The following is a 16,703-nucleotide window of genomic DNA, read 5'->3' as shown; positions in this document are numbered from 1 at the left end:
CTTCACATCACGATTCAAGGACTTTCTTCTCCCCTTAGAGACAAAAGTTGTACAATTTGAGAGTCTTTTAGATAGACCCACTGAGGGGGTACTCCAATTGCCTCACCCTGCATCCCTGTTCAGAATGGAAGAAGCCAGAGAGGCCTGCATCTGTATTCCCTAACTTCAAGTTGGGTAACCTCTTCAGAGGATGGTGTGATAAAAGGAATTTGTTATGCAGTTAGGGTAGAAAGACCCCAAAGGAAAGTAGCCAGTTTCTTGGCTAAAACTCACAGTGTCCTTGGGCCTCTTAGCAACCTACTCTGTTCCAAAGGCCAAAAATGTTGAAAACATTTGGGCGCTTTTATCTAATCCTTAAAAGATTTTAGGGTTACCTTTTCAGAGGGGGGAATGTTGGAGGGGAGGGAGTGGGCATGGATTTGATCAAAACACCTTATATGTATGTATGAAATTCTCAATAAAGTTTTTGTAAAAATTAAAAACAAAAATTAAATAAGTCTCCAGGGAATGAGCATACCATGGGCATAGAGCAGCTACCTAATTCATCTTTCCAGCTTGCTCTCTTGGTTCTTAATTTTAAGCTAAAAGACTATTCTTTACATTGCTCTAGAGATACAGGATGGCACTTCCACAATGGGGTAGATTAAAATCCCCACACCTATTTAGTGACAAATTTCACTTGATCTGGGAAATTAGATAAATGTAAAGTTATAATCTAATGCTAAGAATATACATTCCTTACTAGCCTTGGAGAAAGAACTTCCAAGATGAAAAGACAGAAGCAGACATGTTGGCATATACCCATATATCCCAGAACTTGAGAAGATTGATGTGGAAGGATCAAGAGTTCAGGCCAGTCTGTGCGCCATAGTGAGACCCTGTCTCAAACCAACCAATCCAACCAACAACCAACCAACCAGCTGAAAAGAGCCAGGCCTGGTGGTTCAGGGCTAAAATCCAAGCTACTTGGGAGACTAAGGCAGGATGGTAAGTTCAAAGCCTGTCTGAGTAAGTTCAAGGCTAGCCTGAGTAAATTAGTGAGACTTTTTCAAAAAGTAAAAGGAGGGCTTGCCTAGCATGTGTGAAGCCCTAGGTTCAAACCCCAGTACTGCCAAAAGAAAATAAAAAGGGCCAAAGCCCAAAGTGGACTCACAAAAAGTAAAAGGAGGGCTTGCCTAGCATGTGTGAAGCCCTAGGTTCAAATCCCAGTACTGCCAAAAGAAAATAAAAAGAGCCAAAGCCCAAAGTGGACTCGTATAATACTAAACAATATTTAAAGGCATCCAGAATCCGCCAAATCCTGAAAGAAGAAAGCTAGGATACATGGAGGAAGACACCAACCATTTCCATGCCTTTTCTCTAATCTTTAAGCAAACTTGAAACGTAAACAGTAAATATACAAAAGCTGTAGCCAGGAGTGTGAAGAGAAATTTATCCCTTTGGTTATTCATTGCTTTATTAGAGCACAAGTGACACCGATTGCCTTTAGATAGCTCTATGAATTACACCATGGGATGGTCAATGACCGCCACCTAACACATCTTCTAAAGCTATCACATTAAAGCAACCATTTGTGTTTGAATGCCCTTCTCTTCCAAATGATTCCAGTCACACAGCTAAGAATTTTACACATTATCAAAAAGAACCAGGTTCTTCTGTTCCTTCTCCCCAAATTTGCTACTAATGACAACTGAAAATTATTCCAAGCACATCACTGTTACTACATCCCTTTCAAAACAGACAGAAATCCTAAAGTATGGGTATAAGAAAACAGCAGTGTCCCTCTTCAGATGGTGACCATCTTTGCCCACAGGTCTACTTTGTGCAGTTTCAGAAATCCTGGGCTCAAGAGAGTTGTCTTAGTGGTAAATGGATATTCCTCTGCTCTGAAGACATGAAGACTGTCAATCAAGGCTCTGAAGAGTACCTTTCTGCTCACCCATCACAGCAAAATGCCTTGCGTTTCTGGAACAGTGCTCAGCAGGACCGCAGTGGTTTGGCATAGATTGGCTCCAGTGCATGTTGAGTAAGAACCAAGAAGACGCCTCCAAGAAAGACAGCGCTGAGTACAGCCAGCAGGACATAGCGGCCAATGAAAAAGGTATCCACGATCTGGAGAGAGAGAAAGTCAACATGGAATCGCCGCCACTCCAGCCCTGCCAGTGTTAATTCGAGATCTGATGAGATCTGACGAATGTACCCGAGTTCCTTGGCTCATACGCTGAACTTCCAGCAGCATCTGGCCCTGGGTTCCCTCTATATATGGGTATGAAAAACCTTTTTCTCAGCTCTCTGAATAGGAGACACAAGGTTTAAAAAAGAAAAGTAAGAAGGTACAGGAACAAATGGCTCAGTTTAGGAGGTTCCAATGCTTCAAAGTCCTTGGAGGAGCTTGTTTATGCTGTAAAATCAGCTATCTGAAAAATTAATGGCAGCATGCTTGGTGCTAGAACAGCTTATTTTGTTGTTAAAGTATTTACTATTATCGAGACTTTGAAATATACATTAAAATAAAATAGTATAGGAAGTTTCCATGAATGTATGACCCAACCCTAAATGCCATCAACCCACTGGCTACTTGCCTAAGATATTAAAACACTAAGGGTATGTAGCTTGCTGGATCATACAGTTAGTTGCCTGGTAACCAGTCATACCTGAGACCCCAATTCTACTGGTCTTTGCTGACAAAAACCTGTAACAACCTGCCTCTACCCAGTTGTCTACTGTCTACTTCTACAGTTCCACTTTCCCCAGAGCTAAACAGTGGTACTTAAATTTGGGCAGGAAAAAGCAGCTATCATAAAACAAATGAGGGCCTAACCTCATAGACGCCTTGAGAACTCATGCCTAGAAGACTCCCAAATGCCTGAAGATAACTGGCAAAGACCAAAGAACTTAATTCCCAGAAATTGTAAGTACATTGAATTGTATAACAAAGGGAAGTTAAGGTTGCCAATCAGCTGACCCTAAAATAGGGACACTGGCTTGGATTATCTAATCCAGGCAGGCACAATGTTAATACAGAGTTAAAAAAGAGCAGAAAACTGGGTCAAGAAAAGATGTGAGATGGACACAGTGTCAGAGAGATGACATGTTGCTGGCTATGAAGACAGCCATGGGCCAGGGACTAGGAGCAGTCTGTACAGCTGAAAGCTCAGGAATAAGTATATCTCTATACTCTCCAGAAAGATACACAGCCTTGCCTACCCCTTGATTTTAGCCCAGGGAGATTGACAGTGGACTTTTAACTTATGCAAGTGTGAATAACATATTTGTGTTGGAAACTGTTGTGCTGGCAGGATTTGTTATAGCAGCAGAAGAAAGCTAATACAGTGCTGATGCACAAAGAACCTGTGATGTCCCAGCAGTGGCATGAGTAAGATCTAACGACACTAAGAAGATGGCTACTACCACCCTAGTGGCTCCAGAGACTACTCCAACAGTCAGCTTACAACAAAGGTCAGTTTGATGAAGCAGCTTTAACATAACTTTGACCTTGGCTCCAGTACTGAACAAGTCTCTCGTGGGCTACATGTTTGCTCGCTCGACTGTTTCACTTTTTAATTAGCCAATTAGCGGGCCTTGGGTGCAGAAGGCCCAGGCCATGTATTATTGATACAGTATTGAGCCAGGTTGCTGTAGGGACCTGAAATGGAGAGATGGAACCATGTCTCTCAGAACCTGAAAATGAGAACTCCAATTCTGCTGGCCTTGCTGACGAACATACTTTGCTCAGTCCCCATCCTCTCCTGAGTCTGAAACCCAGATGCCAGAATAGAGGGATTGATTTAGGAACCGTGCTTGCCTTGTGCCTTTCCCAATAGTTACATCTGCAGTAATCTAGAAACATGGCAGCCCATGTCACTCTACCCCTTAGATACAAAGATACTGGCTTGGAAGTTACACTGAGAGGTTGCCAAATACAGAGAGAAGAACCTGGCCCCAGGGAGTAATTCCTGGAACCTGTGTGGTCAGCATAATTTCCCTTGGAGTTTTCAGAACTAATTTTCTTCTCTTTACCATCATTAGTCCTAGGTAGAATTGGAATATGTGTTCATTTTACCTCAAAAATTACATAATTTTGCAGAGTCTATCAAATTGATAATCCATGAAATCTGTAAAACGGCCTCTGATAGTCTGTTGAGTTCCCAGTGATTCTGAAGACAGAGCTCAGTCCTTGCCCTCCTTCTTCCTGGGTAGGTATGACCCTGGACAAGTTGCCTTAACCTCCAGCATCCTCATCTATAAAATGGGGAGAATAATAGTACCTACTTCCTACTATGTATGGGTGTCGTATGTTTTAAATGACATAAACAAGGTGCTTAGTGCAAGACTTGGCCCAGAGTATGCCCTTAAGAAATGTTAGCTATTATCATTGTTTCTATTTCAAAACTAAAACTGAAAGGAAAAAGAAAGTTACAAGAAGTATAATGGGACAGAAGAGGTCAGTACTCTTAGCCATAGACTGGGTCTGAGACCAGCCATATATGGCAGAACCAGAGCCCCAAATAAGGACTGAATTACAACAGGAGAGATCTGCAGATCCAGACTCCGAGAGAGGGGATAGAAATCTACTCAGCAGTGGGAGCTGGCAGATGTGGTCTCAGGAACAAGGATGAAAGGAATCATTAGTATGGACTTACCTGTAACTCCACCTTCCACTTTCCATAGAAAGGCTCCTCCTCCCTCACTGTTCTCTATGGAAGTGATTCTCTAAGTACCACAAGGGGAAACAGTCAACCTCAGAGAGATGGAACCATGTCACTCAGCACCTGAGAGCATGGCATTGACTTTGACTCAGGACCTGAGATTCCCAGCCAAGGCAACCAGGAAGAGGAGCACCTCACTTCAGGCCTGTGCCAGTTCCCAACTCTTTTCCCTTCCTGTCTCCACAGCAGGGGTGGCTTCCCACATTGTCATACAACTTGTTGGAAGCTGCAGATGATAGCACAATGGGTAAACCACTGCCTGGTGCTGCTGCAGGTGGGATTCAGATTCTTTTCCAGGGTAGAAGGACAGGAGACTGGCAACTCCCATGGAGCTTGCCCCATTGTTGTGTGAACTCATCTCAGGTCAGAGGGTAGGATGGAGGAGGCTGAGGTTAGGGGCAAAATGAAAGCCAATAGCTTTACCTTCATTTCAACCTCTGGAGCTGGGAATTCACTGGCTCGGGGGAAAAGCAATAGAACTGAAGTGATGATCAGAGCACCGAGGAAGACAAAAACGATGGAGAACCTGGGGACAAAGAGACAAGCATTAAAAGCACTGCATCCATCAGTGCTGGCTCTTCCTTGGGGTCAATATTCTGTTTCAGTCCCTTAACGAAATTCAGAGCTTAGCTGTCACAAAGTCCTCCATCCCAAAGCCTTTCTTCCTAAACAGTTGCTAGCTGGGCACATCATTATTTACTCCTGGTACTTCTCAGTTCCTAACAATGAGAATGCATAGTTTGCATTTGTGCTTTCTGCAAAAGGTGTGTGTGTGCGCACAGATACACACACACACACACACACACACACAAATCAAAGCACTGCCCTCCCACGGTCGCATACTTTAGTTATTTTCAGACCAGAATACTTCAGTAAATGCTGTAACTCTGCTTATTACTGATATAATCCTGCCAGCATGTGACTCTCTCAAGTGTCTTCAGGGATAGGTTATAGCCTGATACAGAGGGCCAGCCCAACTCACTGAAAGTTTCCTCAGTGTCTCTGGGCCCAGGCTAGCACCTTAGGAACTGGACCAAATGTGTCATAAATCTGAACAATTAGGAAAAATTCCCATGTACAATGCCCAAGAAATTCAGTAGTAGTCAAAATTCCCTTGTCATCTTATTCCCCTCCCCATCTCCTCCTCAGTGAGAACTGAAAAATACACTTCCGTTCTCCTCCCACCTCTGCCTCAGAGCATAAATAACACAGTTAGTGCTTATGATAAGAGGTTAAAATGCAACTCATTCAAACTGCCAGTAATTACAAAAATGATCTTTGAATTCTAAATGTTTAATGAGCGTCAGCGATTTTGCCTCTAATTGCTTTTACCTAGGACTCCCAGCAGGAAAGAATGCCTTACCTAGCGATCCCAGAGGCTCTGGATAACAGCACACACAGCAGCAGCACCAACACCCAGATCAGAGCAAGGAGGAACACACCGGCACCCACTCCCAGCACTGTGCCAGCCATCCTGGGGGGCAGGGAGCAGCATTAGCCTATGGTCTGGATGGATTCCTTTCCTCGTCCACTCCTGGTGTTCAGACAACATAGAAAACCTGAACTCAATATGTGGAATCTTGATGACAGATGTGTTAGGGGGCTCACTCATGATGGGTCTTTAATTTCCAGGAATGTCCAGTCCCGGAGTCTCTTAATGAGAACTGGGAATGTACAACCCAGAGTTTTCTCTGTGTGGGGACTGGGGCACTATTTCTGTTCCACATGTGCCATTTAAAATTTGGTCTCTTGAGTTCTACTTTGACTTCTTCCCTCAGCCTACACAGTAGAAACCTGAGCTCTCGTTGTCCACAAAATCCTAACTAAGGTTGCTAGAAGGGTCCAGGGCCAAAGCAGAAGTTGAAGCTCTGGTCAAATCTAAGATACGAACTTTGACTCACCAGTCAATCACAAGACAGAAATTTCCACTCTGTTGTTGAGTTCTTATTCACAAAAGGAAGCAAATTTCCAGTTCCTAAAAGAACAGCCATCATTATTTTTGGACATTTTCTAGGTGCTAAGTGCTTTATAAGACCTAGCTTATTTAATTGTGGTAACCAGGAAGGTATTATAGCCTCACTATGGAAGATGTAAGTGCAGTATAACTGTGTTAGCTTCCTGATTGTGGCTTACAGAACAGAAATTCATCCTCTCACTCTTCTTGAGACCACACATCTAAAATAAGGGTGCTAGCAGGGCCACACCCCCTACAGGATCTAGCAGATGCTTCCTTGGCCCTTCCAGCTTCTGTGGCTCCAGGCGTGCATTCCCGGGCTTGTGATTCCAGTCACTGTCTCCGTCTCCATGTGGCACTTTCCTCATCTGCTGTCTGCTCATTCTAAGGCTACCTATCACTGGACTCAGGTCCTGACCTTAATTACATCCACAAAGACCCTTTTGCCAAATAAAGTCACGTTCACAAATTCTGAGGATTAGGTATGGACGTATTTCTAGGGGCCACCATTCAACCCACTATGAGGTCATACCATTTCCTTTTCAGTATCAGGGACAAATCTTAACAGATTCTTCCTTAGGTTGCTGGTTTTCCTTACCTGATAATTTACCTGATAATTTTGTAAGCTTATTTAAGCATGAACTGCTAAAAGAAATACATTTAGTCAATCAACATTTATGATTAAAGCACTGTGCTCCTAGTTGGGGTGACAAAGGGAAGTATGATTTATACTCCAGCAAAAGCTTGACATCTACTAGAGAATGTGATGCAAACAGCTATCCATATACACTCTGATAAGCTGCAAAAGCAAAGCGCAGCAGGAGCTTAGGTAGGGAGAAAGGCTCCAAGGGAGGTGCCTCCTGGCAAGGAATCGGTGTGGTGGGATGATGGGGCAGAAGGAGCCCCCATCTGCCTCCATCCTCCCTGGAGAGCACTCCGCCCTCCTTAGAGCCTCATGTATCATCTCAGCAACTCCAACCAGCACAACAAGTGCTTCCACACCTCCAGGTCTTGTCCTTGCTCTTTCTACTGCCAAGATTAACCTTCAACTCCCAGCAAGGCCCCTGCTGTTTGCATGGGTGGGCTGGCCTCTCATCACGGTCCATACTGTGGTTTCATCGGAGAACGGATGTCAATCTCAGAAAGACCTTCCCCAACTTACCATTTAAAGTAGTTCTCTCAAAGAGTTCTTCTCCAACTATTTCCTTCAGTGTACTCTTCACCACCTGTAGTTAACCTCCCAGGGCTCATGCATGTGAGGCAAGTGCTCTACTACTACTGAACTACATCTACAGCCACTATAGTTAACACCTTTGTTCATTTGCTTACAAGTTTGTTTCTGTCTCCCTCAGTGAAATAGTAAACTCATGAGGGCAGAAACTTTGTTTTTCTCACACTGATGTACTCAGTTCTTAGCATAAAGATTATGTGCGATAAATATTTGTTGGATGAAGAAAGGAAGTAAGGCTAATAAGTCTGCAAAAAACAAGTGAAGGGGCAATGAGGTCAGATCAAGGTTCAGAAAGGTGACTGTAACTTCTGGTTAATATGCTAGACAGGGCTCACAAGGGACATACCTCACACAAGGGACATACCTCACACAACAGTGAACATGTGGAACTATTAAGACAGACTTTTAAAAAGAAATAAACTAAAATCTAAAGTGCTGTGAACTAAATGTGCCTCAAAGCCTGAGTGCTAAGCAGGAGCTGAGCTCAAAGTCCACAGTGGCCCTGGCACCAGATGGAGGCCTACGAGTGTTTCTGAGGTCAGGTCTCAGCCCATGATGCAGAGAAGCAGAGTTGAGAACAGTGCATGACCTTGGGCCCTCAAAGGGCCAATCAGTGTTTGAAATAGACCCTGAAAATCTTCCTAAGGTCTTACTTGAAGATAGCTGGCCAATGGCCTCAGGATATGTCAAAAAAAGACTGAGAGAAATCTAGATCCTAACATCACAGGCAGGCAAAGTTCAAGTTACACTATCAGGTGGTGTGGGATTCAAAAGTAAACCATTAATATAAAAACTAGGATAAAAGGAAGAAATCCATGGGATCCCAATAGAGACAAAACTAAAATCTCTTTGGGGATACCACTATGGTAGGCATGCAGACTCCTTAAGAGTGAGTATGAGGGGCCAGGAGAGACAGCGAAGCTGGTAAAGTGCCTGCTGCACAAGCATGAGGACCCGAGTTCCAATCTCCAGACCCATATAAAAGCTGGGTGCAGTGGTGCCCATCTATAACCCCAGTACTGGGGGTAGAGACAAGAGAACCCTGGAGCTCACAGGTCAGCCAGTCAAGCCAATTGGTGAACTCCAGGTTCACCAGTGTGTACTTCAGTGAGAAATACTGTCTCAAAAATAAGGTGGAACTAGCTGGGCATAGTGGCGCACGCCTTTAGTCCCAGCACTCGGGAGGCATAGGCAGGCAGATCTCTGTGAGTTCAAGGCCAGCCTGGTCTACATAGTGAGTTCAGGTCGGCTGGGACTACTGGGAGACACTGTCTCAAAAAGACAAAAAAAAGGTGGAAAAGCAATTGAGGAAGGCACCTGGAATTGACTTCTGGCCTCCATCACAAACACACTACTGTGTGTCCCTGCATGCACACATGCACACATGTATACAAACATGTACATACACCATACACACAAATATTTTTTTTAAAAAAAAGAGTGAATATGAAGTAAGCCAGGAGATACAGATTGGTGGTAGAACATTTACCTAGCATAGGTGAGGTTCTGGGTGCAATCCTCTGTAAAACACACACACACACACACACACACACACACACACACGAGAATATAAAATAAAGCTATTATATAACAATAATCGTATCATAGTAAATGCAAATATACCATACCTGACTACTGAAAGATTCTCATGCTGGATTTAAAAAAATAACAGCATCTCTTTACAAAAGCTACACAAAAAGCAAATGAAAGAGAGGCTGAAAACACAGAACTTGAAGAAGATATCCGAGTAAACATTAAGAAAGCAAATATGGGGGGCGGTAATGTGGGGAACGATGCTTAGAAAGCGCACAGTGCATGTTTTTCAAGATGAAGCTTCTGGAGATCTGTTTCACAATAATGTAGATGTAGTGAGCACTACTGCACTGTACATTTAAAAATGGTTAAGATGGTAAACTTTATGTCATGTGGTTTGCCATAAACAAGTGAAACAAACTAAAATATAAGTTAGCAATGTAAAAATATTTGAAAAGTAATGGTTTAACAAATACAACTTGAAGCAAATATGAACCTAACAACAAAGCCTCAAAAGATATAGTTAAAATAGATCAAGGTACCACAATAAACAGTAAACCCATGATTTAACAGGTTTTACTATTATTTCAGAAATAGATTAGGCAGAGAAAAAAATAAGACAAACAAGGTAAACTGAATGACCAATATGAGAAAAGGAGCATTTTCTGTACATGTGCTACTGTATATGTTTACTAAAAAGCTTAAAGAAAAAAATTCAAGAGACATAATCAGCCCAATGCAACATAAGAGCCTGGTCCTTCTTTGAGTCCTGATTCAAACACAGCAAACTACAAGAACCTCCTGTGAGATGGCTGGGGAGAAATCTCAATAGTCACTGGATAGTCAATGAAATTAGGAGAATTACTTTTTTTTTTAAAAGTGAAATACATGTATATATTGTTTTCTTTTCTTTCTCTTTTTTTTTTTTTTTTTTTTCTTTTTTTTTTTTTTTTTTTTTTTGGTCTTTCTGAGACAGGGTCTCCCAAGCCCCAGCTGTCCTGGAACTCACTATGTAGACCAGGCTGGCCTTGAACTCACAGGGATCCGCCTGCCTCTGCCTCCCAAGTGCTGGGATTAAAGGCGTGCGCCATCATGCCCAGCTGTGAAATATTTATTTTTTAAGGTACTGATTCTTTATGATATACATATATACACAGACATGAACATGCTGTCTGGGTATTTCATGTGATTTGGGGGAGAGGCAGTGAAGGGGCTAACATGAAGCAGACCAGTCATGAGCTAGTTGCTGAGGGCAGATAATGGGTAAGTGTATGTTGGCTACATACACTATGTTCTACATATTTGAATATATTTGAAACTTTCATAGTAAAAACATGTATGCATATGTATACATGTATAAGTATGAATAAACACAAAAAAGAGTTATATGATTTTTATAAGTAAAATTATAAAACATTATGCAAAGACCTTTTTTTTTAAGTACCTGAATAGTGAAATAAAGGAGGCTGAACAGAGAAATAACTCATGCTCTTTGAGGGATAGTTTAATTAAAAGAGCTCAACTTAACCAATAAACCCAGTGCAATTCTAACCAAAATCCAAAAATATAAGTATATTTTTATGAAACTGGAAAATGAATCCTAAATTCAGACAGGACAGTAAAAACCCAGGAACAGCCGACACAGTTCTGAGAAGTAGGATGGCAACTTGCCTTCCTTGCTACCAACTGCCACAGACATGTTATAAAAGCAAGGTAATTAAAACAGTGTGACAGTGGTACAAAGACACAGGGACGGGTGGCATGAAATTGAAAACCCAGAAACAGATTCATGCATTCATGAGAACTTCATACTGCTCAGGAAGGAGCTGGCTGCAGGAATCAGGAGGTGAAGGGCTTCACAGTGGTGGTAGCACAAATGATTGAGCAAAAAGTAATAAAACTAGACCTCTACTTTGTGTTATGTACAGAAGTTGATTTTAGTTGGAAGTAATTCATAATGAAATAGCATATGTTTAAATATATGAATGTTCAGGCTGACTACACTAGAATACATAATGAAGTACAGTAGTCAGATGCTTGCACCTAAACTTAGAATCACCAGGAGCGCAAACGCTACACATGAAGATTCTCCAGGTGTGTTGTACTGGCAACTCAAATACCACGAGCTGTGCTGCTTTTAGTTATGTGATTTCTCTAAACTGAGGAACAACTCTTGTTAAAGTTCCAAACCACAAATCAGTATAATTTCCCTTTGAGTTACTTTAGAGTTGTTGCATTCCTAGAAATTATACTATATTAAACTGTGCCAAAAATTACATTATGTTGATACAAAAAAATGGAGTTAGGTTCTAGGCCCAGATAATTATAAATGAATATCCTAGGGAACTCTGGAAAGTTGTACAGGATGCAGGATAATTCTTCATTTGAGGACTGCCCCATGCATTGTGCAACATCTAGCATGCCCAGCCCTCTGGTATCTTCCAACCACAATAATAACTAAATACGGCCTTCACCAGTTCTCAAATGCCCCCCAGGGGCATGCTACCACCTTGGAAAAGTACTGCTCTAGAAACCTTCATAAAAGGAAGCACATACAAGGACATTCATTGCAACTTCATTTATAATAGCAAAATAGCAGGAGAAAAGCTAAACACCTACCAAAAAGGTAATGTATACAATGTTATATTCTCATAATGAACACTTTTAAAATGAATGAATTTGATCAGTATGTGCTGATATGAATATTATCTCAGAAGCAATGCTGAGTGACTAAAAAGCATGATGCAGTCAGGCACAGTGGTATACGCCTGTAACACCAACACCTGAGGGACTGAGGTACGAGAATCTCTAGCTCTAGTCTACTGGAGCCCCATCTAAAACATAAATCCAGACACATTCATACAAATATGTAAATTAAAAAAGCTGTAAAATGAAATCTACAGTATACTACTTTTAAGCTTAAAAGAAAAATCAATAACATATAATTTATGATGTACATATATACATAGCAAAAATATAGAAACATGAGTTATAGGCCTGGGGACATGGCTCAACTGGTAAAGTGCTTGCGCTATAAGCAGGAGACCTGAGTTAGATCTCCAGAATCCACACAAAAATGCTGAGCGTAGTGGCATGTGCTCATAATCCCAGTGCTGAGAAAGTGGACACTGGAGGATCCTTGAGGCTTTGCTGGCCAGCCACTCTATCTAAATTGAACTCCAGGTCAATGAGAGACCCTATTTCAAAGTATGTACACAGAGTTCTTGAGGATGACACCTGGGGTTAACCCCCAGCCTCCAAACATATATACACATGCATGTAAACACACACACACACACACACACACACACACTCACACTCACACACACACAAAACACAATAAAAGAAACATGGGTATAAATTAGACACAGCCGCTCTGGTGTCTCTGAGGGGAGATGGGCGCAGAAAGGGACCAGCAAAGAGAACAGAAAGCATTTGAATTATATCTGATGTTTCATTTCTTTAAAATAAAAGGCTTAAGCAGACTGCCAAGATGCTAATACTTATGAATACATCTAGCTGGTAGGGCACAACTATTTGTTATACTACCCATACCAGAGAATGTGATATTTTCTGGTTTCTAAATATCTGGGAAACTTCTTAAGTTTTAAAAAGGTAACTAACTGGTAGCTTGGCCTAATGGTTTTCAGGCCTATAATCCCAGTTGGCTGAGTGGCTGAGACAGAACTGCCAAGTTCAAGCCCTATCTGGGCTATGTGGTAAGACTCTGTTTCAAAATAAAGTTACTAAAAAGGACAACAAGGGTGGGGAGGGAGGCTCAGTGGTAGCGTTCTTACCTAGCATCAGTTCCCAGTAAGGGAGGTGGGGAGGAGGGTAACTGTGACAGGGTGTACATGATTTGGGATGAGAGACCAGAGAAGAGTGATCAGTTAGTAGACTACTACAATTCTCCAGATATGAGATGATAAGGGCCTTAGCTGTGGAAATGGAAAGGGATCAAAACAAGTATCAGAAATCATTAGTTTGGTTTCCAGCTTGGCTGACCAAGCTAATGATATTGCTGAAGAAAATAACTATTCAAAATGAACTGTTTTGAATACTACATAATAATGTAGAAGACCTAGATCAACTCTTAAGAGCTGGTAACATTAGAAACACTGATCTCCTATGGAGGCTTACTAGCTCTGAAGACTTTGAATTACATATGTGCTATGACTTTTTAAAAAGTAAGATCAACAGTCCTCTATCCTAAAAATGAGGCTCATTATTTAACCAGAGCATAAATTTTGGGTTTTTAATTTTTTTTAATTATTTTTATTTTATGTGTATGTGTGTATTGCCTGCATATAGGTAAGTGCACCTGTGTTGTGTAATGCCCGCAGAGGTCAGAAGAGGCTGTTGGATCCCCTGGGACCGGAGTTATGGACAGTTGTCAGCTGCCATGTGGGTGCTGGGATATAAACCTGGGTCTTCTGCAAGAACAATCAGTGTTCTTAACTGCTGAGCCATCTTTCCAGCCCCAGGTTTTTAAATTTTTTTATTTGTGTGTGTGTGTGTGTGTGTGTGTGTGTGTGTGTGTGCAAGGTGCCCACAGATGCCTGAAGGTGTCAGATCCTCTGGAGTTGGAGTTACAGACAACTGTGAGTCACCACATGTGGGTGCTGGGAACTAAACTTTGGTCCTCTAGAAGAGCAGTGAGCATTCTTAACCACCAAGACATCTCTTCAGCCCCCAAACCATATATCTTAAATATGGAAAGGAAGGGCTGGGCATACTATAGAATGATGCCGTAGAGGAAACAAATATATAGTCATTTTTAAAATTAGATGTGAAAGGGGCTGGAGAGATGGCTCAGTGATTAAGAGCACTGGTTGCTCTTGCACAATACCTAGGTTCGAATCCAAGTACCTGGGATTACTGTGGCTAACAATTGTCCATAACTATAGTACCAGGGGATCTGATGCCCTCTTCTGATCTCTGTAGGCACTGAATGACACAGGTGCACTTACATATATGCAGGCAATACATTCATACACAGAAAAAATAAATATTTTTAAAAATAAGATTAGGCCCGGTATGGTGGTGCATGCCTTTAATCCCAGCACTTGGGAGGCAGAGACAGGCGGATCTTTGTGAGTTCGAGGCCAGCCTGGTCTACATAGTGAGTTCTAGGACAGCTGGGGCTACAAGGAGACCCTGTTTCAAAAAGACAAAAAAAAAAAAAAAATTAGATGTGAGAAATAATACTGATTATTCCCCCTACTAGAATAGGTCATTTAAAACTTTAACTTTTAAAATTTGAAACAGGGCCTTATGTATCCCAGGATGGCCTCCAACTTGCTATATAGCTGAGGATAACCTTAAACTTCTTTTTTCCCCAAGATTTATTTTATTTATGGGTATGTGTCTGTGTGAATGCATGTCTCGTGTGTGGTGTGTGTGTGTGTGTGTGTGTGTGAAAGTTTTGAGCTACCCAGTGTGGGTGCTGGAATCTGAATCTGGCCCCTCTGGAAGAGCATCAAGTACTCTTAACCACTGAGCCATCTCTCCAGCCCCAGTGATTTTGAACTTCTGATCTTCCTGCTGCTGAGATTACAGGTGTGTGCCACCACTTCCTCTTCATGAAGTGCTGGGGATTGAACACTGGCATCATTAATACTATAGGCAAGCACGCTACCATCTGAGCTACATCCCCAAGCATCTGGAATAGCTAACTTATTATTCATTAGTGAACTTTGATAAAAACAAGTAGTGTTTGTTCATTTATAATTCAGAACTTCGAATATTCTTTGAGAACTGATGATTTAGCCAACACAATTTTAAGAGGAAATTCATTTAAAACAAGTAGCCTAGAATAAAAGCAAAAAAAAAAAAAGTGTAAATTTAAATGCTTTGTTTAGCAGCTGACAAGGGTAACTACAAGGCCGGGTGTTTTGTTGTTTTTCTCCCTGGGATGGAGGCTGCCTTTCTTTGGAAAGTCTCTGCAAACCCTTTTGGGTGTATGTGTGCTACACTGTTCCTTCATCTAAGATCGTTTCCACACACCCTCTCATCTAGTTCTCACAGAAAACTGAAGGGAAGATAAATCCTGCATCCAGAACTCACTGGATTAAAAAAACAGCCCTCACCACCAGACTGAGGCTCTTAAGGGAAAAAAATAATAGCTTTTACAGGCTGACTTACTGTCCAGGACAGATGCAGAGTGTAATGTGGCTTAAAGCTGCTGGTGGTGGGTGATACCTCACCCATTCCTCGATTTTCAGACTCAAGTCCTTGAAAGCACCAGAAAACTGTGGATTACAGGGCAGGATTACCTTTCTGGAGAAATCCTTTTCAATTTCTTTATTGCTTGTTCAAAATTAATTAGAGTGGCCAGGCATGGTGGTACACACCTGTCATCTTAGCACTCAGGAGGCTGAGACTAGACGACCACAAGTCAGAGGCCAGCTTGGGAAATACAACGAAGTATTTGAACTGAACATTTTCAACAGCGAAGTAACTGAACTGAACGCTCGCACTTTTTTCTGCTTTAAAAACTTTACTATCGTTTAGGTTTTAAAATATTAGGATAATGCCTCCGCCGTTGTTAGTCAAGTCACATGGAAGTCAGGGTAACACCAACTGCCAAGCTCCCTAAGTACCACCGATGCGCCGTATTCGGACCCATTCTGCCCTTTTCCCAGTTCACACAGCAGCACCTTGCACCTCCCAGGAGCGCTGGACCTGAGCTGCTCTCCCCGTTGCTCACTTCCAACGGGCGGGACAAACCACTGTCCCCACTCATCATCAGCTCCCAGGGCTAGCGCTGGAGGACTAAAGTGTCAGAAAAAGGTACCTAAAGCAGGCACTAACATTTTACTTTCTTAAAAACAGGAAACAGAAAACAGCCTTTCGTTCTCCATCCCTAATTCAGTATCCCTGAGCCTCCGGGCCGAAGGTCCAGAACCGCCGCTAAGGTGACTGCGAGGCCCGCGCGCCGCCCTCGCCTGTCCCGGCTCCGCACCGGCCTCCGACTTCTCCCCGGGCTCCCCAGCTACCCCCTCTCCAGGTTCTTGGGTTCCCCTGGCCCGGACTCACCTCACATTCGGTCCTATCCGTCCCACCGGCTCCGGCCTACTTAGACGAATCACAAGTGGGCTTTCACTCAGACGATGTAGGATGCACCAATCAACGCCGCTCTTTCAACGACTCGTTTCCTTCTCGTTGGCTAACGGTTGCCGCGGTTCCGGTCAACGCAGAGTAGTGGGTGGGCGCGTCATCTTCCTTTATGCCCTCTGATTGGTCAGTTCAGGAACTGGCCTCTGTTTCGATTGGA

At 42.4% G+C, this 16,703-nt stretch overlaps 1 protein-coding gene across 4 annotated transcripts; it reads right to left on the bottom strand.

Annotated features, from left to right (window-relative positions):
- Positions 1-1,418: 1,418 nt before the first annotated feature.
- Tmem218 (transmembrane protein 218) lies at positions 1,419-16,609 on the bottom strand. Of its 4 annotated transcripts, none has more exons than XM_008834990.3 (5): positions 16,466-16,552; positions 6,611-6,684; positions 6,073-6,183; positions 5,133-5,235; positions 1,419-2,112 (listed from the first exon to the last, which is right to left on the bottom strand). In XM_008834990.3, the coding sequence occupies exons 3-5, from the start codon at positions 6,180-6,182 to the stop codon at positions 1,978-1,980; spliced, it is 348 nt and encodes a 115-aa protein (XP_008833212.1). In that variant the 5' UTR covers position 6,183; positions 6,611-6,684; positions 16,466-16,552; the 3' UTR covers positions 1,419-1,977. The 4 variants fall into 4 exon arrangements, with proteins under 4 accessions (XP_008833212.1, XP_017654039.1, XP_008833207.1 ...); XM_017798550.2 differs by having other exon boundaries at positions 6,073-6,243; positions 16,466-16,549; XM_008834985.2 differs by lacking the exon at positions 6,611-6,684 and having other exon boundaries at positions 16,466-16,609.
- Between the last annotated feature and the right edge of the window lie 94 nt (positions 16,610-16,703).

Source organism: Nannospalax galili, unplaced genomic scaffold (genome assembly GCF_000622305.1).
Source record: "Nannospalax galili isolate Female #2095 unplaced genomic scaffold, S.galili_v1.0 scaffold690, whole genome shotgun sequence".
Lineage (NCBI taxonomy): Eukaryota > Metazoa > Chordata > Mammalia > Rodentia > Spalacidae > Nannospalax > Nannospalax galili.
This window is presented reverse-complemented; position numbering and strand designations above follow the sequence as displayed.